The 24,889-nt window shown below is 36.4% G+C and overlaps 1 protein-coding gene and 1 long non-coding RNA gene across 4 annotated transcripts; one reads left to right on the forward strand and one right to left on the reverse strand.

The window, feature by feature from the left end:
• Window positions 1-244: 244 nt before the first annotated feature.
• nos2a (nitric oxide synthase 2a, inducible) lies at window positions 245-20,650 on the reverse strand. Of its 2 annotated transcripts, none has more exons than XM_067438299.1 (27): window positions 20,605-20,650; window positions 12,474-12,523; window positions 12,248-12,311; window positions 12,065-12,166; window positions 11,779-11,927; window positions 11,455-11,617; window positions 11,278-11,369; window positions 8,293-8,434; window positions 7,983-8,122; window positions 7,718-7,892; window positions 7,530-7,631; window positions 6,673-6,867; window positions 4,830-4,912; window positions 4,581-4,725; window positions 4,377-4,481; window positions 3,849-3,898; window positions 3,586-3,760; window positions 3,368-3,488; window positions 3,165-3,243; window positions 2,612-2,802; window positions 2,349-2,515; window positions 2,051-2,261; window positions 1,873-1,960; window positions 1,621-1,742; window positions 1,097-1,245; window positions 751-945; window positions 245-664 (listed from the first exon to the last, which is right to left on the reverse strand). In XM_067438299.1, the coding sequence occupies exons 3-27, from the start codon at window positions 12,305-12,307 to the stop codon at window positions 626-628; spliced, it is 3,240 nt and encodes a 1,079-aa protein (XP_067294400.1). In that variant the 5' UTR covers window positions 12,308-12,311; window positions 12,474-12,523; window positions 20,605-20,650; the 3' UTR covers window positions 245-625. The 2 variants fall into 2 exon arrangements, with proteins under 2 accessions (XP_067294400.1, XP_067294399.1); XM_067438298.1 differs by having other exon boundaries at window positions 12,065-12,169; window positions 20,605-20,649.
• Window positions 18,441-24,547, forward strand: LOC137070834 (uncharacterized). Of its 2 annotated transcripts, XR_010904353.1 has the most exons (5): window positions 18,441-18,498; window positions 18,607-18,666; window positions 18,758-18,900; window positions 19,078-19,194; window positions 24,024-24,547. It is a non-coding gene; the product is annotated as an uncharacterized lncRNA (long non-coding RNA). The 2 variants fall into 2 exon arrangements; XR_010904352.1 differs by lacking the exon at window positions 24,024-24,547 and having other exon boundaries at window positions 19,078-19,278.
• The last annotated feature ends 342 nt before the right edge of the window (window positions 24,548-24,889 follow it).

Raw genomic sequence — 24,889 nt, forward strand, 5'->3', positions numbered from 1 at the left:
ACATACGAATAAAGACATATTTTATAAAAATCTTACAATTTATTTATTGAATTTATTATACATTTCATAAATGCATTTTCTCCACATCTATTTTTGTGTTTTATTTTTATGTTTTAATTCCACTTCACCATAAATTTATGAATAGCTTTATTATAATTAATAAAATATAAAATAAAAAGATTAAGATTAAATAAAAGATTATAAATAATAATAAAAAAAGATAATTAAATATAAAATGCTGGTGACTTATTGTGGCTTAGAACAATTAATTTAAAGAAAAAGTCATACAGTACACATAAGAATCTTTCAGTAATAAAAAGAAAATAAATAAAGAAATAGAAATAAAAGAAATACGCTCAATAAACTAGAGCCATACATTTTCCTCTTAAAATAAGAGCATTTTAAAATCAAACCGCAGCCCACTATAAGGGTACATGTGTAATCAATCTTTTTTCTTAATCTTGTAAATAAAGAAAAATTACATTTACATCGGTTTAAAATTGTTAAAGAACATAAATAGTGGGAAAACATTAGAATCGCATTAGTATATAGTTCCGAGTACCCCAACTTGTGGTAAAACTGTGATTTTACTTTACAGGATGCAGCAGATCTGTTTAACAGACTATTAGGCTCCAAAAATGTCTTCATGGTATCTCTTCTCCACCTGCCAACAAAAAGATCATGAAGGCTTGAGTTCACTGTTCACAGCAGTTCATACAAGGACATGAGGATTGAAACAGCCAGTCTCACCTTCAACCTCTCCAGATATTCTCCAGCTTCTGTGATGGTCATGCCTGTTTTACTCGCCAGGATATCTTGTAACGTGCTAGCAACGTTACGGGCCATGTTCATGCCACCGCAGACATACAGATGACCTGTGTTCTTGTGTAGAACCTCCAAGGCGTGTTCAGACAGCTGCTCCCTCAAGACATCCTGCACATACATCTGTTCCAAACAACACAAGCCTTAGTTACAGACAGAAGAAACAAACTGATACCAGTGCACACTGAGAGAACCTTACTGAATTGACACACAAAAGCAAATAAATATTTTTTTTTGAGTATAGTACAACATAAACAGAACTATAGAGATGTACCTTTGGTTTATCAGGTTGGCGAGAATAAGCTGTATTGACATTGCCCAGTACGCCATCAAGTCTCAACTTCAGTGTTTCAACTTTATACAGATGGTCTGTTTGTGAATCACGGCACCCAAATAGCAGTGTCATAGGAGACATTTGCAGACCTAAAAAGGAATCAATTAAATAAAAGTCAGTTCATTTCGGACAAAACCTTGAGGATTTAAGATACCGGTACATATAACCACAGACAGTTGTACAAACACCTACAATATGCAACAGTACGGTTTAAAAGTTTGGGGTTGGTAAGAAATCTTATCAAAGCTATATTTATTAAATACAGTAAAACAGTAATATATTGTATAATAATATAATAATTTAAAACGACCGTTTTCTGTTTGAATGTATGTTCAAAATGTACTTTAATCATGTGATGGCAAAGCTGAATTTTTAGCATCATTAATCTTCAGTATCGCATGATCCTTCAGAACTCATTCTAGTCTAAACTTCATGATCTTAAATTCAGAGCTCACATATATTACCTGTCTTCTTCATGTCGTGAATGCGCTGTTGCCAGAAGCTGCGGAAAGGAGCAATACCACTGCCAGCCCCTATCAGAATAACTGGAGTGCTTGGGTCTTCTGGAAGATGGAACCCACCCGAGCTGAAATAATGAGCAGTAAACAAGTCAAGATTTCTGTCATTAAGAAATGGAGTACAGCATGTTAAAATGCCCTTTTAAGTATTTAAATGAGATTTTCTTATTAAGCGTTTTAACGAAGTATCATCATTACCGGTGAACGAAGCAGGGAACTGTGTGTCCTCTTTTGATGGTGTTAAGCCATGTGCTGCAGGTGCCAAAATGCAATGGGCCCTCTCCAGCTACGATAAAACAGAACGTTATCTTAATGTCTCACGTGGTGTTTGATTCTGAAAGAATAATGTCTTTGTTTTGTATGTTTAGCATCATACCCTGGGTGTGGTACTCCACCACAGACACAGTGAGGTGCAGCTCGTTCGGATGACGGTCCAGTGAGGAGCTGACAGAATACAGACGGGGCTTCAGCAGAGGAAGCTGGCTGAGAAGGAAGGCGGTAGGGACTTTTAGAGAGGGAAATTCTCTAAGCACCTCCAAGAAGGTGGGCCTGTAGAAATCTTTCCATGTTGAATATTCCTGGAAATCCTATGAAGAAATGGTAGAATGACGTAAATGCATCTGCTGGTTGTGTAATTTAGTATAAAATAATAAAAGAAATGTCCCATAGATTACCGATGCGAGTGCCTCAAGACGTTTGCGATCCTCTTCCTGACCGGCGACTGTAGAGAGTTTGCGCAGGAGGCTTTGTGAAGGTGGAGTCGTGACATCAATGAAGTATGTAAGAGCCTGGACTAGAGTGCAAGCAGGGATACGTTCATCTGTCTGCCATCTCATTTCCCCTGAAAGACAACACAGGAAAGAGCCATAAAAATAAGCTTGGATTTCTCAACTATACGTGCATATAGTTTATTATAACTGCCATTAGGGATTGTTACCAGGGCTAGAGTCAGAGAGGGACTCCAGGTGAAGGCTCTGGTTTATAGGAGGAGCATCTGGAAGATGCTTTACAATACCATCCACCAACTCTGCAGAATTCTCAGGAAAAATCCCCACATGATCTCCAGGGGCAAAGTTCAAGGCGTCCGTGTTTCCGTCCGTCTTCAGCTCAACCAAGATAGTAGAACGACTGAAGTAAAAAAATAAAATAAAAAAAACTCAGCTGACAGGGAATGTTCTCAAAATTTTAGATAACGTTGTGGCAATGTTCTCAAACTTAGATTAATAGAACGTTCATTCACACTTTAATAATGTTCTCAAAACATGAGCATAAAAAACATTATTTATACATTGTTCATTGGAAAAAAAATCTGGAATATTTAGTTTACAAATTTTCAGGTAATATTTAAAAGTAACATTTCCATAATTGCAAAACGATAAAATAGATTTTTTTTTCCTATAACTCACATAAACAAGGGAAAATGTTCCACGAACATTCAGAAATAATCTTCCTATAACATATTGTTTGTATGCTGGGAGTTAGATTCAAACCTTGACTGAGCGCTCTGCAGTTTCTGCCTTCTTTTCAGCGTCATAGGAAACACAGTTTTAGAGTGAAGAGCAGACAGTGCTGTAAAAACAAGATTCATTTGTGTAAATACTGCATTATGGGAAAATATATATATATATAAAACCTTTTACTAAACATCCTTTTTTGTTAGTGTTTTGATAAGTAGAGGTAGATAGACATGTACCTGTAATCTGGTCCAGAGCACAGCTGTCATTCTGTAGTCTGTATCTCTGTGGCTCCCAGCCATCCGACTGTTGCTCAACACCCTTATGCTGTTTTTTAATGTTAAACTCCTCACATGCATCCTTAAAAAAACAGAGATATTCCATTCATTTGTTGTTTACTGCTGTATTAATAGTAAAAGAGTTGAATCATACAAGCGCAGAGGGAAACCTCACCAACCTTAAAAGCAGTGCAAGCCCAGGCAGAGAAGGCCTCGTCCTGCCCATTGAGTTCATCTCCCTCCCCTGTGGCAGTCAGACGCTTGGCCCCCAGCTCAGCAAGCTTGTCATCCACAGCATGGGCAAAAGCACAGAATTGTGGGTACACACGTGAGCCAAGGCCAAACACACTGTACCTGTATTGAGAAGAGGACGTCAGGGCTGCTACAAGAGCATATTGACAGGCGATGAAAGGGAAAAACTTTGCATTATTAGGCTACAAACCTGACATTGTTTTTCAGGGTTTGCCAGCTGAAAAGCTGCTTTTTGAAGCTCTGAAGGAAAGAAAATATTAAATGTCAAAAAACTCATTTTTAATTCCTGTGGAAATTGAACACTAGTGTATAAACGTTAATTTTTTAAAGAAAGAAATTATAACTTTTATTCAGGATGCTTTAAATTAATTCAAAGTCACTGTGAAGATCAAATAAATGTAGTTATTTTAAACTTTCTATTCATCAAATAAATGTATCACAGTTTCCACAATAATATTTAGCAGCACAACTGCTTTCAACACTGATAATAATAAGAAACACTTCATGAGTAGCAAATTATAATGATTTCTTGATTAATATCTGCTGAATATCATAGGAATACATTTTAATATACATTTTACTTTTGTTACTTAATATGATAATATTTCATAATGTTACTGGTTTTGCTTAATGATCTTAATGACCCCAAATATTTGAATGGCAGTACTCTCCATCTAATATAATTTAAATGAAATTATTCACAAAATGTTGCACATACCACTCCATTTCCCGGACTTTCCCCATTGCCGAAAGTACTGGTGACCACCATCAGAAGGCTCTCTGTCTCCAGCTCACTGAAATCATAGTCCTCCATGCATACCAGCTGTTTTACAAAAACAAGTATGAATCTTAGTTTTGGATCCCATGTTTTTGTTCATATACTATACATTAGAAAGCATTTTTCAAAGACAGCATTTCTTACCCTGGTGTCGAAGGCACGTTTGAGCATGGTGTTCAGTTTTTTGGCAAAGGTCAGTGACTTCCCTGTTTCGGTGGCATAGAGAACAGTGCAGCGCACTCTCTTGGCCATGACTGCTTTGATGAGCATTTGGGAAAAAAACATTGCTCTAAAAAGAAAGAACACAAGTATGGTGATGTAAATGGCATTGGTCTTTGGCATTAATGTAGTACTGTGTTGTATTGTTCGGAGAAGCTGCTGGTCTGTAAATACCTTATCAGTCCTTTAAAGCTGACCTTACATCTCCGAAGTCCTTTCTTTTCATCTTTCCACTTGTGTGTTAGCCATGGATCAGCCTTCAAAAAACACCATATATACACTATAGTTACACTGCTAATGTCAAAGTTTTATTTAGAAACACTGCTGTTTAAAAGTTAGGGGTTGGTAAGATTTTCTAATGTCTTCAGTCTTTAATCATTCTAATAGGCTGATTTGGTGGTCAAGAAACTACTACTATTATTATTATTATTATTACTACTACTACTACTACAATTACTACTATTATTACTATTATATTACTACTATTATTATTATTATGGCCCCACTTTATATTAGGTGGCCTTAAGTACTATGTACTTACATCAAAAAATAAGTACAATGTACTTACTGTGTTCAAATTGTATTGCAAAGCACTTTTGCTGATATTGAGGTGGATACGGGTAGAGTTAAAGACAGGTGTGGTGATATGGGTGAGTTTAAGGGTAGGGTTAGGTGTAAGGGAAGTGCCAACTGTGTAATTACAAATGTAACTACACAAATTAATTACAGATGTAATTACATGCAGGTATTTTGAAAATGTAAGCACAATGTAAAAACATGTATGTACACAATAAGGGCATTGTATCAAATGATCAATTACAATGTTAGTACATAGTAGTTAAGGACACCTAATATAAAGTGGGTCCTATTATTATTATTACTATTAAAAGTTCAATAGAAAAGCATTTATTTGAAATATAAATCTTTTTAATCCACTTTTAATTGTTTAACGACGGAAAACAGTCAGCGCACCAGGCGTATGGTCTAGAAGGCTTGTACCTAGTCTCTTATTGAGTCATAATTGTGTTTTGGGCGTAACATGCAATGAACCAATCAGAGCCTCATCTCCCATTCCCTTTAAAAGCCAGTTGTGCTTGCACCATGGCGGATTTACCATTTACATGGCAGAATTTGCGTGCGGAAAGATGCTTCTCCAGAGAGAACAGAAAAATGTTAGCCTAGAAATCTAGACGCACCCTAGTGGCAGCAAATCTAATCTGCCGCGAGTGTCATCTAGGAACTCTCAATATCCTTCTGAGCTGTAAACGCCAAACTCTGGTCAGGCCAATCACATCGTGTATAGAGACAGTGGGCGGGGCTTAACATGATGACTGCAGAGCTGCGCTTGCGTGCTTCTAGTAAACACAGAAGCTGGCAAACGGCGGTCTTTCGAATCGGCTTTGGCCTCGACTCTGGAAGACTTGGAGCTAATCTTTTCTCTGAGAAAAGAACAAAGAACGGCACTGAAGTCATTCTTAAAAAGGGAAGATGTGTTTGGAGTTTTGTCGACCGGATACGGCAAAAGTTTAATCTTTCAACTTGCTCCGCTTCACTTTCATTGCTCTGGTTGGTGTAGCGCTATCCTATCGCGTGCAGAGGGAGTTTGAAAGACATCCGTTTATCCCGCCCCTCGGATTGAGCCCTGTCAATGGTGAGTTTCCAGACCAAACCTCTTGATGTGGGTCTGGCTGTACAGGCTAGAAAAGGCAGCGTATGTGCGTTGTGCACCCGCCTATCACGCCCTTTTAATAACACAAAAAAATACTGCGCTATTATTGACTTTAGACCAGGTTTTTGTTGGTCAATGGGGCAGGGTGTATGATAGGGCACTATGCATTCATTGTCACTTTTGAGTCATCCTTGCTAAATAAAACTGAATCTCCAAACTTTAGAACCTTTGACCCTTTGACCCTAAACATTTAAACAGTAGTGTAACGGGAAAGGGATGTCTGTTTCATTTAACTGTTACATTTCTAGTGGTCTCTAGAGATTTTCACCCCTTCTGACAATATGTTACCTGATAATAGAAAAAGGGAGAAAGGATGTAGTTGAGCATCTCCTGATGGTACACAGGGGTGAGGGAGCCAGACATGGGCGGGACCAGCCATACCCAGTCAGCTGGACAGCCTCCACGCAGACGAACTTCTGTCTCCAAGTGTTGCATGAAGGACTCGCTTGCCGAATGGTGGTCCGTGATGGTGACCTTATTTTTCTGCACCGCAATATAACAACATCAAGACCAATAAATATCTAAATGGCTTTATCTTCTTTCCTAACTGTCTCTTTTTAAAGGGTTAGTTCACCCAAAAATAAAATGTATGTCATTAATGACTCAGTTATCAACAGCGGATTGATTCATGATTCGGATCACGTGTCAAACTGCCAAACTGCTGAAATCACGTGACATTTGCAATCCAAATCATGAATCAATCTGCTGATTTATAACCGTTTGAATCTTTTTTCGAGGATTGAAAACAAACCAGGAAGAAAAGAAAATGCGAAATAAAGTCGTAGTTTTTGTTATTTTTGGACCAAAATGTATTTTCAATGCTTCAAGAGATTCTAATGAACTAACTGATGCCACATATGGACTACTTTGATGATGTTTTTATTCCCTTTCTGGACATGGACAGTATAGTGTGCATTCACTTCCATACGCTCTCGGACTAAATATAAAATATCTTAAACTGTGTTCCGTTGATGAACGGAGGTCTTACGGGTGTGGAACGGCATTAGGGTGAGAAATTAATGACATAAATTTCATTTTTGGGTGAACTAACCCTTTAAAAAGTAATATTTTGAATACAATAACAGTGATATGATCTTAATTCAATTTGCATATCAGTATTGGATAACAGTGGAAGGACACTTTACCTGGTAACTGTGAATCACTGCAACATTGATAGCCACGAGTGCCTGGTCTTTCCACAGTGAGGACAGCTTACGTGTCTCTAAGCCCATTCGCTTGCCAACGCACTACCGGACATAAAACAGTAAAAGCAAAACATGAGTATCAAAAGTATCAAGATGTGATAAGCTACCGTTATTAGACAGTGAACTACCTCCAAAATGTTGTAGCGCTGGCTGTCGCAGAAATCCCTCACTCCAATCTCTGTGCCCATGTACCAGCCGTTGAAAGGACATGCTGTGAATTCCAGACCACCGATTTCCATTAGCATGTTGGCCACTGCAGGAATCGCATACCATTTGAGGTTAAGATCTTTGAACCATTCATACCTGGACAAAAGCAGAGCACAACACTTTTTATTGAGAAAATACAATTTTAGAAATCGAATATTCCCTGGAATGACCCCTGAAATCACTTACTCTGGATGCTCTATTGGGACCTCCAGAATCAGTTCTGCAGGAATCTCAAAAAGTTCAGGGTCCTCTCCATTCGCCTGCAGGACAAGCGGGAGCACATCAAAGCGGCCATACTTTGGTTTCCATCCTAGCTGAATACACACCTGTAAAAAGATGAGTGCACAAAATATCCAGCAGTTATCAATTGGGGTTATTTCTTAACAGAGGCAAGGTAGGCAGATGAGTTGCAAAAAAAAAAAAAAAAAATTCCCTAAGAGATCATGTAAAACAGAGGACATCTATTAGTCCTCCTCAAAGCTTCAATTTTATTTACCTGTGTAAACTCCACACCTGATGGGTCCCCGATCACACTGCCATCTTCCATCTGATAGCCAGCATACTTTATGAGCTGACCGTTCCAAACACGGAAATCCCGATCTCCATCTGTTCTTTGAGGGAACACAGTGATGGCAGACCTGCCAAAACCAAAAGGATAAAAAGAGTTCCTCAGTTAATCGAAGTCAGAATCTAAATCAAAACCATGTTCCTTCACACACTATAAACAAATTTTCTCATGCGATCTGACCTTTTAATTACGCTGTAATTCAATTTAGCCGTATAGCTAATTTAGTTGGATAAAAGCAACATTGATGTTACCACATTAGGTGCATTTTTAGATTGACAAACCATTTTGATTTAGTTCATTATATATGAAGGATCAAATAAGACTAATTTCTAGTGTTCATGTTTGTATTTATATTTGTAGTTTGTAAAGCTAATGTGAATGTATTGGCATGATTTTTTAACCATATTTTATATGTAATTAAACATATTTTGGTATTTACACTGTGCCTTTTGCAGAGGATATGTTACCTAAAACTGTGTAGTTGCGTTTTTGGTGTAACCCTGGCTTAACATTTTCAGATGTGAAACTACACTGTAAACCCTAAAGTTGTCTTTACTTAAACAAATCAAGTAATCTTGACTAAATATTACTAGTTTAGTCCAAAAACTCAAAAAATACAAGTTAGTATAACTTATTATCCTACAAAATACATAAACTTAAGATTTCAAGTTGAATGAACTCAAAATCATAATTAATTAAAATAGCTCGCTCTGGTTTTGCTTTGATGTGATTGGCCATGCAAGGAGTTCTGTCTGGCAACAAGAGAACTAATTCACTGATTGGAGGACATTTACAAAAGGCAGTCCTTTTCTTGTTGCTGATTTAAATTAAGATGGAGACTTGTTCATTGTGTGCAATCTTAAAATCGGTAAGTAAAAATTTGTAAGTTACTAAACATAATAATAATATGTGAACTAACTTATAACTAACCAGACTGACTTTATTTCTGTTTTAATGAAAATAATAGTTTCGTTGGAAGTCACCATGATGGAGATAAGTGTTTGCTTTAGTTGGGCTCTTGACTTTTGACTGTATAATAATAATAAAATGTTTCTCTGGCTGCTTTGTGTTTGAGAGACACATTTGGGAAGGAACACAAAGTCAAGAGAAAATATCAAGTGATGTTGTTTAATCATTGACGATGATAACATCATCATGTATTGGCAGAATCCCTGATCTCATGCAGAGTCTAATGCTGTGGTTGTCAAAGCAGTTATTAATAGTTTTGAAATATTAATACAAATTTCCATGAGATGGATGATTGTTTAAACTAAGTATCTTCAGTTACTGTAACTCAGTTATAAGTACATTCAACTTAAATCTTCTATTCCATTCCATTATGGGCTTAAGTACATTGAAGGCAGTCCACTTCACTTATTCAACTAATGCTTCATTACTTAAAAAATTTAAGGCAACGAGTTACCTTGTTTTTTTTAAGTAGATTCTACTTATCCGGGTTTACAGTGTAATTGCTTTATAACATGGGCCACATGTAATCAAGCATTTTGGCTCCAAATGACATAGCATATTTAGTGCTTCTGGTCAGATTATTTACAAATTTTAGTTAGTGATTACAAAAATACATGACAAAAATTGTAGTAATCATTACAGTATTTTCCAACCATGATCCTGGAGGCACCAACACTGCACATTTTGCATGTGTCCCTAATCAAACACACCTGATTCAGATGATCATCGTATTAGTGGAGATTCAAAGACCTGAAATGGGTGGCAGATAAAGGAGACATGCAAAATGTGCAGTGTTGGTGTGCCTCCAGGATCGTGGTTAGGAAACACTGCATTACATAACACATTTAGGGTAGTGTATCAGACTACTTTTTGATCACTTTTGTCCTAACATGTTTATCACATTGATTTGACTATGTTCTTGCACCATACTGATATAAAAATACAAATAGAAAGAAAATATATAGCACTCTAATTCATTTTAATGTGTATTAAAAAAAGACAAAAAAGGCTGTAATACATGGTTAAATGACTCACTGAATGATACGTTTGTCACGAGATGATTAATCATACAATGTTGCAATGATTAGAAAAAAAGGATATTTTAAATAAGTAAAAGGATTTCTAAGAAACCAGTGATCAAAATGTTTTTTGTCACATGACTAGTGGTTGTTCGGTCTGTGAAATTCCACAAACCTGGAAGACTTTTTTAACGTATAAGCGGCAGGCTTTTTTAAAAAAAAAATTTAGAAAGCAATTTTTAAAAGATAAAAATAGTAAGGAGAATCAGAGAATTGTACATCATTCCTGCCATTGTGAGGATAATGTGATGATGTAATCAATAAGGTAATGCAGGTATTTTAAAAGGTAATTTAATTACAAGTGCTTAGCAGCACTGTAAGTACTATAAAAAGTAGTTATATGTCAAATAAATGTGTAAAATATAATAGGCTCATTGCTGGGTACACTGTTAAAAAAAATTCTCCAATTGAAAATGTTCTAGTGACTGATCACATCTATATTTTTCAGTTGGCCCAATTGAATTTCTGTGAATTGATGCAATTTAATTCACAGAAATTAAATTTGGCCAACTGAAAAATGTAGATGTGATCAGTCACTAGAACATTTTCAATTGGAGATTTTTTTTTAACAGTGTACCCAGCAAAGAGCCTATTATATTTTACACATTTATTTGACATGAATAAAATACTGAATAATGTCAGATATTGTATCAAAAACATCAATGCAATATTCTAAAAACATTACAAATAAAAATCTACCAATTAAGAATGCATTTATTATTTATTTTGTTTTTAATTATTTATGTAAAAATGTATTTATTTTCATCCATTTATTTTTGAATATCTTTGGTCCTGGGGTTTTACTTGCATTGCCTTGGTAAATCTGATGATAATGGCTGTGTTGCAATAAATATATTTAGCTCACCTCACGTTTCCTCCATTGGTGGCATACTTAAGATGAGTACACAAGGCATGAAACATGTCCTCGGCAGTCTCGCAGTTACGCGCATCGAAAAGCTGCAAAAGAGATGTAGGTTATATAAACACACAGCGCGGCTCTAGAACTATGATCTATGTGAAAAAAATGTAAAAAATCTCGGACCTGTAAATTAGACCACTGGATCCTGCCAATGCACCTCGGCGCGTTTCTCCATGCCTGTTTGGCCCCAAAAGTGAGTTCATCTGTAGTGAGGGAGTAGGACCCAGTCAGGGTGATCTCCAGTGTGACCCTTTCAATCCGAGCCTGGTGCTCTGTTGGATTGGGGCTGAACAAAAGGTAAGAATGAGTTATTCACCTTGTAAAGTAAACCGGCAATTTTTTATTTATTTTTTCCATTTTCACTAACTTAATAAAAATCTAAATCCACTTTGACGGGTAAAACCTCACACCAAATAATATTTTTATTAGAGAATACATTGTTCTTACATTTTGAATGATTTGTAGTACTGGTTGATGAAATCCACTGCCTGAGTTAAGATGTCATCTGAGGAATGTGTGACTTTAGATTGTCCGCGTATCAGAGTTTTGGGATTCATTATGGAGCCCTCGCAAGTTTTTGAATTGCAGGGCATATTCTTTGGGGGGGAAATAAAATGTATTTTAAGTACTTTTTCAAGCTATAAAAAGCAACTTCTGCATAACATGTCATTCTTATTGAATCCTTTGTCGCTGCTGTAAACATTAAGTTATTTTGATTAAAATGTGAAGATACCTTAGCTGCTCTGTGATGCAGTGTATCTTGGTGGGTCGAGCCATCCTTATAGTTTCGCAAATGAACAGCAAATGGACATCGAACTGGACGATCGACTGATAACTGCTAGTGTGGAAAATGTATTTATTAATCAAACAGAAGGACACAATAAATATTTTGTAAAATATGAGAAGCCTTACTAACCTTAGACTGCACAGTCAGTTCGTCTTTTACAATGGTTGTGGTTTGGGCTTGTTTTCCCATCCTGCTAAAAATATTATTGCAGCCAACTCTTAATAAAAGTCTGAGACTTACTGTATCATTTTCAGTTACAGTATTACTTTAACCGGACATACAGAATAATTATGATAAAGAAGGAAGACGGTCATCATAAATGAATGAAAGAAATAAGCACAATTGGAGTTCTTACCTTTTTCAACTGTAAGGTCTCTGTGTCAGTACCGAAGCATCAGTAGTAATCTAAAAAGTTTAACATAACATCCCATTATATAGTCCAGTTAAGGATGCCACATATGGGCGGATCAATGCCGCCCATGACTGTATAAGGAAGAAATCAAAAGCATCTTCCTTGACGTGATAAAGGAAGGACCACACAACATTAGAAACTTCCTTGATTAAAAAAACAAGATATTTTCTTTAAAATTGCTTTCCTTTTTCCTCAGTAATAAAAATAGCACATGATCATATGGCCTAAACAGGTTACTCAATTCTAACACACCGCATTGAAAACCCCAAAAATGGGAAGCTACTGCCAATTTCTGTGTCTCCCTCATCTTTTACACACCTGATTTAACTCCGCACCTCAGTAGTAAAGATAGCAAGACCTGAAATGGGTGTATGAGATAGAGAGACACACAACATGTGCAGTGCTGGGGGTGCTCCAGGACAGGTTTGAAAACCCATCTGGTCTAGACAAACTTGGACCATATGATTTGTTTTCCAGAATTGCAGGCAACAGAAACCTTTTGCTGGAAAATAAACATATACGACATTACATAGATTATAAGCAGGCAGAAATTAACATATTATGACATGACTGACGACTGCAGGACATTGTGGAATTCTAGAGTTTTTATGTAATAGTTATGTAACGTGTAGAATGTTTCTACTGTCATTACCTCAACAGTGCCATTTCCCATTACACTTGTATAACAGTCTTCTCATCAATCAACCATAGCTTACCGTCTGACACAGATTTTTTACATTTCCGCAGTCTTATCTGTTTATCACCTCGAAGCTCCCTCTATAACTTCAGATTGGCTTTTAGCCCATTGTTTCTGGAATACACCCACAAACTGATAGAAAAGATTTCTTTAAATAACCATGTCCATTCCAGTTGGATCAATGGTGAGGAATTTAAAATGCATTTCCGCAAATTACATTTCCTCTTTTTTGTCTTATGAATATGAATTGCATAATTTTTCCATGCTCAAAAGTCACCTTTTTGGCAATGTCATCTGGTGAGCTTGAGACAACATTAAACAAAGCATTAAACAAAGCATCTCTCCGCTGACGCCCTAGATTTCCATCAGTGAAACCAGACAAGGGTATGTTTTCTGAAGAAAGACTACTGGGCGTATTTCCTTATGTTTCCATGATTTATGTCAAGCCTTTGGAATGGCTTGACATAAATCAATAAGCTGTAGCTCCGGCACATTCATACTTGACACATTCCATTAACTCATTAATGTCTGAAATAAATATTATGTCATGTCACTGCAAGTTGTCATTATAGATATGATGGTCACTGCTGAAATCTGAAAGTTTTATCTTAGTAAAACCATGAACTCATGTACCCAGTATTTCATGTGTGTGTTTTTCATTTGTAATATGATGGATTGCTGTTAAGAAGCAGAGGTGGACAAAGTACACAACTCTATTACTTGAGTAAAAGTAAAAGTTCTACGGGTCAAATATTACTCCGTTACAAGTGAAAGTTGTAAAAACAGATTTTTACTCAAGTAAAAGTACAGAAGTATTTGTTTTAAAAAGTCAATTTCCTTGTTTATGCCAATGCATTATTTTATTATTGTATAAATGCACACTGTCATCATGGTTTAAGCCAGTCAGTGATGCTCCATCTGACATACGACTAACTAAAAACTAATTTAAATGTATATAAGTTACAAAGCTCTTTACAAAGCTGCTGTCACTTTAAGGCAGAATGCACGGATCCAATACACTGATACACTTCTGATATTCTCCCAACTTTACTCTTCTCTTCCTCCCAGACGTTTATATTTTTAATATTTTATAAGACAAGCACCAAGTGTATGCCAACAAAACTAATCTTGATTTTTTTTTAAAAACTAAAACATACTTTCAAAGTATGGCTATGGGTACACACACTTGTGCCTAAGAACAGTCTTCTTCCATTTTGCTATGAACTGATCAGTGTTCAAAAAAAGTTGGGGAAATGTATATGACTATAAGAGTGATTCCTGATAGACTGTCTGAAACAACAACAACAAAAAAAACTTTTAAAGAAGGAAAAAATCATCCACCGACTTTCAGAGCTGCTACAGAAACGACTTTCAACCTTGATAGAAATGTAGTGGAGTAAAAAGTACGATATTTGTCTTTCAAATGTAGTGAAGTAAAAGTTTCCAGAAAAAATAATACTCCAGTAAAGTACAGATACTCAAAAAGTGTACTTAAGTACAGCACTCAAGTAAATGTGCTTAGTTACTGTCCACCTCTGTCAAGAAGTGTGTGTGGAACTATACATAGAATTCATTGAAAAGGGTACCGAGGAAAATGAATGTGACTGCTCTTGTTTAATTTGGTCGTTGACCTTCGAGTTAACCACACGTTCATTTCCTTACAATGGATCCCTTAATCCAATAATCTGACTAATGATTTCCACACTAGTCAGACATCAACTATCATTAATCAGCTGTCTTTGTTGAGAGAGATAATACATTAGATACAGTCCAATGCAATCAAACATAAACAGTGCTCATTCAGTAAATTCACAACTAAACACACGTGTTCCTTCTGAGTCTGGATTTGAAAGAAGCTACTGTTGAAGCACATTTGAGCTGTTCAGGAAGCGGATTCCTCAAATATCTCCTTGCTTTAGAATTTCTGAGCAACTTGATCTCAGTGATCTTAGTGATCTGTTCAATTAGCATATGTGAAATATATTTAGGTCCTAAGCCTTTGAGTGATTTATAAACAAGTAACAGTATACTTTAAAATGTAACTGGGAGCCAGTGCAGGGACCTGTGATATATTCATATTCTGTTCTGTATGAGCTGCAGTTGTTTAATGGTCTTTTTGGGGAGCCCAGTGAGGAGACCATTACAATAGTCTACCTGGAGATGAAAACATGAACAAGATTATCTTGGAAACAAAGCATCTCGTTCTTGCAATATTTTTTAAGACGATAGTATGCTGATTTAGTTATTTCTTTTACATGACTACTGAAGCAAAGGTCTGACTGTAAAATCAGACCAAGATTCCTGACTAGATTTTTTTTGTTTTTAGCCTCAAGGTATGCGTTTACCCTGATAATTTCATTGTTGTTTCCAGATGCAATGGTATATTTGTAAACACTTTGCTGCTGATCGTCACCTCATACATATCAAAACGGCTCAATGATGCATTGCAATACATGGCATAAATGGCTAACATTGTGGATGTGCTTCTTGACAAGTTTCTTCTGTTCGCTTCTTCTAACCTCAGTGTCTATTTTAAGAGCATATTGAACTGTAAATGACCATGACTGAGGGAAATGATGTCTTGAGATAATCTGCCTGACTGCATTTGAGATGTGCACTGATTCTAAAGAACCTTGTGTAAAACTGGTTTTCTAGCTCACTAATCTGGATGGATCTCAAAGACTATGAGGCTGATGGGTGAAAGGCAGTCCTTACAATTGTTTCTGAAACTGATGTGAATGAAATAGCTTGAAAATGGTGAAATCATTTCCTTGAGGAACTGTAATCTACTTTTCAAACAAACTAGGTAATCCTTTTAGCCATTTCCTTACCCACCAAAAAAGGATTTTGGGTTATGCAGGAAGTTTGTTTCACAAGTTCGAAATTCACAGAATTAAAATTTGTGTGAATGTCCCCTTTAATATTTCACAAGAATAAAGATTTTATATTTGTATCATTTATACATTTTTGAGCAGCTCTTTTGCATTCAAGAAGGATTGTCACAGCCAAAAATGTTGAATCTAAACTCTCAGTCTGCCCTCACATATACTTAATCACATATACTCAGCTTTCATGAGTATTATATATATTATTTTTATATATGAGAATCTGAATCCTCTGTCACAACCAAGAAGGCTGAATCAGAACTTTCTGTCTGCCCTATCACAGCCTGGTTAAAACCAGACCATTCTCAGTAGTAACTGAGTTATGGTCTGGTAAATCTTCATAGACAAATCATTTCCAAAGAGGCGTCCCCAACGGTCGCTCAAATGCCTCTAGGCACAATTGAATAGACCTAAAACCAATTAGAGCGATGAAGGAGATGACGATTGCACAGCGACGGAGAAACATCTGAGAATCTGACAGCAATTCTCTGTTTGCTATTTTGAAGATGTTGCAATGGCGTCTGACGACTTTTGCCGTTGCAGTAAAAGAAATATGATAATAGCTGGTGTCCACCTCCACTCCATCAACATTTTTGCAAAATTTGGAAAACCTAATAGCATCTCAGACCGAATGAAACATCTCGGATTGACGGTCAAACAGAAAAAAGCAAGCTCTGATCGCATTTGCCCCCATTGTAAGGTACTTCAGTCATTTCAGATGTGTTAGAACATTTTCAGACTTGAGCATAGTAACATAGTTCTTTATTTACAATTATTAAAAAAAAAAAAAATCTTGACTACCAAATCTATAGTGTAAGGAAATAAGCACAAAGGCTGTGTGTGTTAGCACACGATCACACTCCCCATCCTCCTCATCAAAGTAGCCGGTGTAATCCACATCTGGTAGCTAAGTGTTGTTCTTTGCTCGGGTTTTAACGAAAAGGAAAAGTTTAAATCACCTAAAACAGACACGATAGCCGATTCGAATGAGTGATGTTCCACAGCGACATCCATCTTTGTAATGTACAAAATCTGCCTCACCGTCGCTGCGCTGTCGTAAACGCGTAAAGCCCGCTTCAACATTTCTGATTGGTGCTGTGATTTTGACGGATTAGAAATGGGCTTGAATGGGCTCTTTGCCAGACTACTTGCACAGCAAATCTAAATTTGCCGGAAGCCTGGGTTTTCCCAGGCTACCTGACAAGGCCAAAAATGTCGGATCTAAACTCAGTCTGCCCTGTCAGAGCCAATCTGACCTCTCAGTCTGCCCTGTCACGGCCAAGAAGGCTGATGTCTGCCCTGTCATGGCCAAAAATGTTGAATCTGAACTCTCTGCTTGCAGTGTCACAGCCAAAAATGTTGAATCCGAACTCTCTGCCTGCCCTGTCATGGCCAAGGAGGCAAAATATGAACCCTTTCTCTCATCAGTAATTATCACAGAGGCTGATTATGAACCCTGATTCTTTGTTCCCAGCTGTCTCCGTTTCAGCCACAGAGGCCGATTTTTAACTCTTTGAGCACCGTTATGATCACTGGGGCTGTCATCAATCTCTCTGTGCTCTATTTTCAGTCCTTCTGCTCTGCTGTGCACTGTAAAAATTTTTTTTTGCGATTTTGTTATTTCAACATTTTTTTTTTCAGTAGAGATAACTAGATTGTCCAGACAACAAGGCATTTTAAGTTTTCTTGTCCTCAACTAGACTGAAAGTTAAGTGAACAAGTATAATTGTTGTTTTAACTCAAAAACATATGTTGAAATAACTACACTAGATTTTCTGTTGAATGAACAAGTATAATTGTTGTTTTAACTTAAAAACATAAGTTGAACTGTTCTGGATTTTACTCCAATTATACTTTAGTCTATTTATTTAACTACAGTAAACTAAACTTAATCTACTATGTGTGCAGCTGATTTATGTACAACACTCTAATTATATAGATATGAGCACATTTATTTAACTTACCGTATACGTACCATTCCACACCATATAAACCAAGTCTTAAGTCAAGGAGTCAATGAGTAAAGAGTTTTTGTATTAACACGGCTAGTGAAAACAGCGCCATCTGGCGTAGAGGATAATTATGTAGCCTACATCCAGGAAATGCACGTGCTGTATGCGTGCGCCCCCGTATCCCCTCCCCCACCGACTGACAGACCAGACGCCATTTCCATTCAATCCCGGCATAGTGTTTTATCTCATTAACAGTATGAAGTTTATAACATTATATTGTGGTAGGATGGTATGTGCGTGTGTGTGTGTGTGTGTGTGTGTGTGTGTGTCCGTGCGCAGTCTGCGCACCTAAACTTAGAGATATCTTCTTTGACTCGGAGGATAGAAACAGGCGACTGAGGCGAGATAACTTTTTTACAGGGAAATATTATAATGTAAGTGTTTTATCTCATTGACCATTTGTTTTTCATAATTTATTGATTTATACTTATATGTAACTTATATGCTGTGCGCGTTTAAATGAGCCAAAACTTTTCTCTCAGGGGACATGACTCACCGTGCAGTGCAGACAAGGAGTTTACTTTTAACCAAGATAACACAAAGTAAGTTACGTGTTTAACCTCATCTACAAAGTGTATTTATGACATTATATTGTTTTATAATTATATTTGTGTGTGTGTGTTGTGCTCCCAGAGCCGTTGAAATACAGAGTTCCTAACGTTAACTTACACGCTTTTACCTCGCGGGGTTCATGGAGCTCTCAACAACTCGCGCCGTCTATTTGTTCGAATGGTTGGAGGTGGACAGCAGTTTCACTATATTTGCTGCAATTTCTGGTAAATATTAACTTTATGAATTTAAATAATATCAAATTGTGAAATTTGAAGTATTCAGCCCTAATTAAATCACATTGAGTCATTGTACAGTGTAAACATTGCAACATGTTGTCAATAAGCCTATAAAATGTTTTATTTTTATTTTTTTAATGTTTTTATCTATTGCTCCTTGACAAGAAACTGAACTGGTTTACGGATCGGATGAAACTACATCTCGCTTCACTGCATGGTCTCTCTCTCAGATCGCCATCAGATACAGATAAGTTTCATGAAACTCCTTGAAAATTATTAAATGTGAGTTTGAATCGATACAGGTAAAATAAATAACTATTAAAGGGTAAGTTCACCCAAAAAGGAAAATTACCTCATGATTTACTCACCCTCAAGCCATACTATGTGTATTCCAGACGAATACAACCGGAGTTATATTTTAAAAAAATCTAAAGCATTATAAATGGCAGTGAATGGCAGTCCAAATTTTTAAGCCCAGAAAAAAGTGCATCCATCCAAGGGCGTAGGTTTGGTCTCAGCTTTGGTGGGGACATCCCACCAGGTTTGCCCAGATTATATAGTCTATTATTTATTACTGAGTATGGAAATGCACCATAGTTTGGGAATGAACGATTATTAATTTATGAGGCTTTTCAGCCCAATCCAGTACCATAATAATAATAAAAGACAAAATACTCTTTAATTGTCAAGTTCATAAATGATTTTCAAAACTGATTTGGAAAAAAAAACACAACATGCACACAAAATTACTTATTTTCAATATAAAAAATGATTGTGGACTGGATTTTTTTTTTTTTGTACAGGATCAGTTTTTGTTTCTCCCTCATTTACTGTTTGTGGCTGTTTTTGCCCCATTGACTTCCATTATAACCACATTTTTTTATTTTAAAGCCATAATGCTATATAATCATGCACAATCACTTTTTATACACATTTATGAACTTGACATTTAAAGAGTGATAGTAGTGATAAGAGTGACAATTAATCAAGTACAACAGCTCAACAATAAACATGGAATCAAGTATGCAAACTTGCAACAGAACACATTTTATATTATTTTACATTTGATTATTTTATTTATTTCTAAAGAACTCTTTAATAGCCTATATTGGTGCACTTTAAAGGGATGGCTCACCCAAGAATAAAAATCCTGTCATCATTTACTCGCCCTCATGATGTTCCAAACCTGTATGAGTTTATTTGTTCTGCTGAACACAAAAGAAGATTTTAAAGGAAGTTTGTAACCAGGCTGCTTTGGGGGCACCATTTACTTCCATGGTAGGAATTCAACATAACAAAGAAATTTATACAGGTTTAAAAAGGAAATTGACAGATTTTTCATTTTTGGGTGCACTGTCTCTTTAAGCAGTCATTTTGAACCAGTAACCACTTTACTGAAAAAAATGTTCTGAAATTCAAACATTAAATTAAAATTTCTTTATTAATTTACTATTATGACTATATTATTATGCAATTATTTGTCACATTTTTATCTAAATATTTTTTAAATGTCAAACTTTATATGACAGGATTATTTATTATTAATATAGCCTATAGCTAAATTATAAATTAATAACATTAATTAGGCTATAATCTATTAATTAACCGGTCTAATGTCTAGAAAAATAAGTCTGCCAAGCTTTGATAATGTATGGAATATTATATTAATATATTATCCATTAAATGGCCTACCTAGAAGCACGGATGTGTCCGTCATCGCTGCTGCTTTCAGTCAGACACTGAAATGCTTCTCTGCAAAGGCTGCAGTTTTTCCTAGGTTCATCATAAGTTACTGGACAGACTCACTGATACCTTTGTTTCTATTCAGCCCTATATCTGGAAATCCTCTTGCGTTTAAAAGGTGGACGCGAGCTCGACATGTTTTTAAAAAAGCGCGCAAGTTTACAGCGCATGTTCTCGAGACTCCGTCGCTATGGCAGCAGCAAAGCTGCTAAAACCCAATCTTGTGTAGCGTCCCGTATTGGTTTGATACGGCGGGACGCGTCATTTTGCTTGTAAATACGGGAAGATACGGAATCGATCCATATAGCAGCACGAAGGAGTTTGCTAAAATATTGGTGGGGACAATTTTGCCATCTGAAAATATTGATTGGGACTAGTACCTAGCGTCCCCCCCTAAACCTACGCCCATGCATCCATCCATTGTAAAAGTAATCCACATGGCTCCAGGGGGGTTAATGAAGACATTCTGATGTGAATCAGATGGGTTTGTGTGAAAAAAAAAAAAATCCATATTTAACAAGTTATAATGTAAAATATGTAGCTTCTGACGGGACGGCCTTCCGTATTAAAGTTACGGAAAAAGTGTAACTGGCACGCCGATGTCGTCGGACGTAGAGGGGAAGAAAAACGCAACTGGCGCAGCGATGGCATCGGACATGGTGTCAAAAAAACGTAATTGCCGCGACGATGACGTCGGACGTGGCGTAAACCTTTTGAACTTCGAGAGGCATTACACTTATTTCGTAAGTTGAAGCAGGTCCGCCAGAAGTCCGCCAGAAGCCTTTATTAACCCCCGGAGCCTTCTGGGTTATTTTTATAATGGATACAGGGCTTGACATTAAGCATGTTCATGTGCTTGTCCGGAAAAAAGTTTGATATTTTGTGTGTGTGTGTGTGTGTTTTAAATATAATTTATTCTGAAGCAATATGCTGACCAGTATTCAATCAGCTTTGACATATTTAAATCTGTATATTTGTGAATTTTTTAATTATTATTTTTTACCTTATATAAAGGGCATTTCCCCTCTAATCTTATTAAATATAGGCTATGCTTCAGGTTTCATTTTATATTGTAAAATTTGATCTATACATTAATTTAAAATAAGACACTATAAGGGCTGTTACCAATCACATTAAATAATTTACACTGAAAAATTTAATTTGCATTAAATAATGTTTTGAAATTTGTTTTTTTGGATAGACCAATAATGTTTAAACATCAAACCAAACCTCCAGTAGGTGGTAGCATGTGGCCGTTTTAATGAGTGAGTCATTGAGTCGTTCATTCAAATGATTCATTCAAACGATTCATTCAAACGCTGAATCGTTCAGTAACACACGTTGCTGTGACGTGTTGTGGTTCTGCTGTGAATGATTTTCACTGCTGAAATAGAACAAAACATTAAATATTGTTTCTTAAATGTAAGTGACTTTAAGGGAATGTTAATTTAAGTGAATGTTAATTAATTGTTTTGCTATGAACTGTCATATGAAGTCAGTGTCATTTTCAGTCGTGGTGGTATTCAGGAAAACAGGTCAAGTGTTGTAATGTCTTCTCTAGAGGCTGCACAAGTGTCAACAGCGCGACCTTGTTATTCATTATATATTATTATCCACTATCAATCGCCACTTACACTAAATTAATGCAATCATTCTTGCATTTTGGTGATTCGCTAGCTATTTTTTGTTTTAATCAGGTCCATCGGGCAAGTAAAATTCTCTTTCACTTGTCCCTTCGAAAAATCCACAAGCGTTAATGTCGAGCCCTGGGATAGATGCACTTTTTTTCTGGGCTTCAAAATTTGGGCAGCCATTCACTGCCATTTATAATTTTTGGATTAGCCAGAACTTTTTTTAATATAACTGATTCAGGGCTCGACATTAACGCTTGTCAGGGACAAGTGAAAGAGAATTTTACTCGCCCGATGGACAAGGGCCTGATTAAAACAAAAAATAAACTAACGTTAGCGAATCACCAAAATGCAAGAATGATTGTGCATTAATTTAGTGTAAGTGGCGATCGATAGTGGATAATAATATATGATGAAATGACGATAACAAGTTTGCGCTGTTGACACTCGTGCAGCCTCTCGAGGAGAAATTACAACACTAGAGCCATTTAAGCTGTTTCCTGAATATAATCACGACAGAAAGTGACTCTGATTTCATATGACGGTTCCATAAACATTACATTAACATTCACTTAGTCACTTACATTTTAGATGCAATATTGAGTGTGTTTGTTCTATTTCAGCAGCGAAAATCGTTCACAGCAGAACCGTAACGCGTCTCACAGCCACTGAACGATTCAGTGTTTGAATGAATCGTTTGAATGAACGACTCAATGGCTCACTCATTAAGAGGGCCATCTGCTGCCACCTACTGGAGGTTTAGTTTCATGTTTAAACATACTTTCTAACATTTGTATTTGTCTATTCAAAACTACAAATCTCAAAACATTATTTAATGTAGTTGTGATTTTTCAGTGTAAATTATTTTATTTGATTGGTAACAGCCCTTATATTGTCTTATTTTAATTTAATGTATTGATCAAATTTAACAATATAGAATGAAACCTGAAGCAGAGCCTTTATTTAATAAGATTAGGGGGAAAATCCCCTTTATAAAAGGTAAAAATATCATACATTTCAAATGATTCAATAATTTTTTTTAAATCACAAATATGCATATTTAAATATGTCAAAGCTGATTGAACACTGGGGAGAATATTGCTTCAGAATAAATTATATTTACAACGCACACACGCACGGAAAAACAAAAAAATATCAAACTTTTTTCCGGACAAGCACATTTTTTATTTGGCCAAGTGAATGAACGATTTACTTGTCCGAAGGACAAGCACATGAACATGCTTAATGTCAAGCCCTGTGATTGTATTCGTCTGAAACAAGAATGTAATACACCTAGGATGGCTTGAGGGTGAGTAAATCATGGGCTAATTCTCACTTTTGGGTGAACTAACCCTTTAATATGACAGTGGTTTTAAATGTTGTTTTTGTTGCTTTTTTGCATTTGAATATTGCACTTTACTAGTAGATACAGCATGAAATAAACATGTATGAACATCAGAGAATATGTTTAAAGATACAGTACAATGTATGAAATCTGTATTGTCTCATGTAATCGCAGTGTTTCAACTGCGCAAACGTTAATAAACGTCAATAAATAGCTTTTAAGCAATGTCATGTCACATTTACCTCAGAAAAAATACTCTGTCAGCTAGAAAAAGTATATTTACTATATTGCATAGTTATTGTATTGCTGTTCTTTAGTATTTAATGTATGTTTGAATAAATATTTTATGACAGCACCACTTAAAATTTGTATCTGTGTCTCATTTTTTCCAGCCAGATGATGATGAGAGAGACATTGTTCATGGGGTTAATGTAGGGCATCTTGACCATGAGTGAGGACATCAGACATGATAGTGCCTTCCCAGATGATGTTGTGGATGTGGATGTCATACTGGACGGAGATTGTGGTCATGGATCTAGAAGATGCCCTAAATGCCTTTGCCACACTGTTTGGGCTCGAGCTATGAGGTTATCCAACTTTTTATTTTATTTTTTATTTTTAATCTAGGTTTAATGGTTGGGGAGAGCTGCAAAGCTGAAAAAAATGCAGTGAGGTAACACTGGTGCATATGTGCTGTTTATGCTCATTGATAAATGTACTGAAGCTTGAGAGCTTACACATTGTTAATTAAAATGAACTTAAATTAAATTTAAATTAAAATGGTATAAAGCCAAATCAGAGGTGTTTAACAGTCTGTGCCGTTTCTTTTTGCAATTTTCTGAAGAAAGGACATTTCAGACCTTTTGTGTGGTTGTTTTTGGTGTTTGTTTTTGCAATAAATATAAATGTGTACTGATATGTGTTGCTGTGATTTTAATTTGCTATAGGCAGGAACAAGAAACAGGGCAGCTGGACAAAGTGGGAGGGAGTACGAGGGAGGGCCCTGACCTGGCAGGACATCTGGAGTATGGAAGGACACCGAGTAAAGTTTCTAATGTGTTCTGTGTATGATGTTCTGCCTACTCCATCAAATCTCCACACGTGGGGGTTAGCAGAGAGCCCCAATTGTAAGCTTTGTGGAAAAACAGCTAACCTCGAGCATGTACTCTCATCGTGTCGGTTAGGCTTGGCAGATGGGAAATTTAGGTGGCGACATGACAAGATTCTAGCCCAGTTGGCAGATGGCGTAGAGCAGGCG

The sequence above is a fragment of the Pseudorasbora parva genome, chromosome 3, assembly GCF_024679245.1.
Source record: "Pseudorasbora parva isolate DD20220531a chromosome 3, ASM2467924v1, whole genome shotgun sequence".
Classification (NCBI taxonomy): domain Eukaryota; kingdom Metazoa; phylum Chordata; class Actinopteri; order Cypriniformes; family Gobionidae; genus Pseudorasbora; species Pseudorasbora parva.

What these genes read in the sequence shown, in the direction of transcription:
- nos2a (XM_067438298.1), bottom strand. Translation starts at nt 12,307, where the DNA reads ATGGGAAAACAAGCCCAAACCACAACCATTGTAAAAGACGAACTGACT. An exon ending in TGCATCACAGAGCAGCTAAG is followed by an intron (nt 11,928 to 12,064) that starts GTATCTTCACAT and finishes TCCCCCCCAAAG; the next exon opens with AATATGCCCTGCAATTCAAA. An exon ending in CCTCTCTGACTCTAGCCCTG is followed by an intron (nt 2,516 to 2,611) that starts GTAACAATCCCT and finishes GTTGTCTTTCAG; the next exon opens with GGGAAATGAGATGGCAGACA.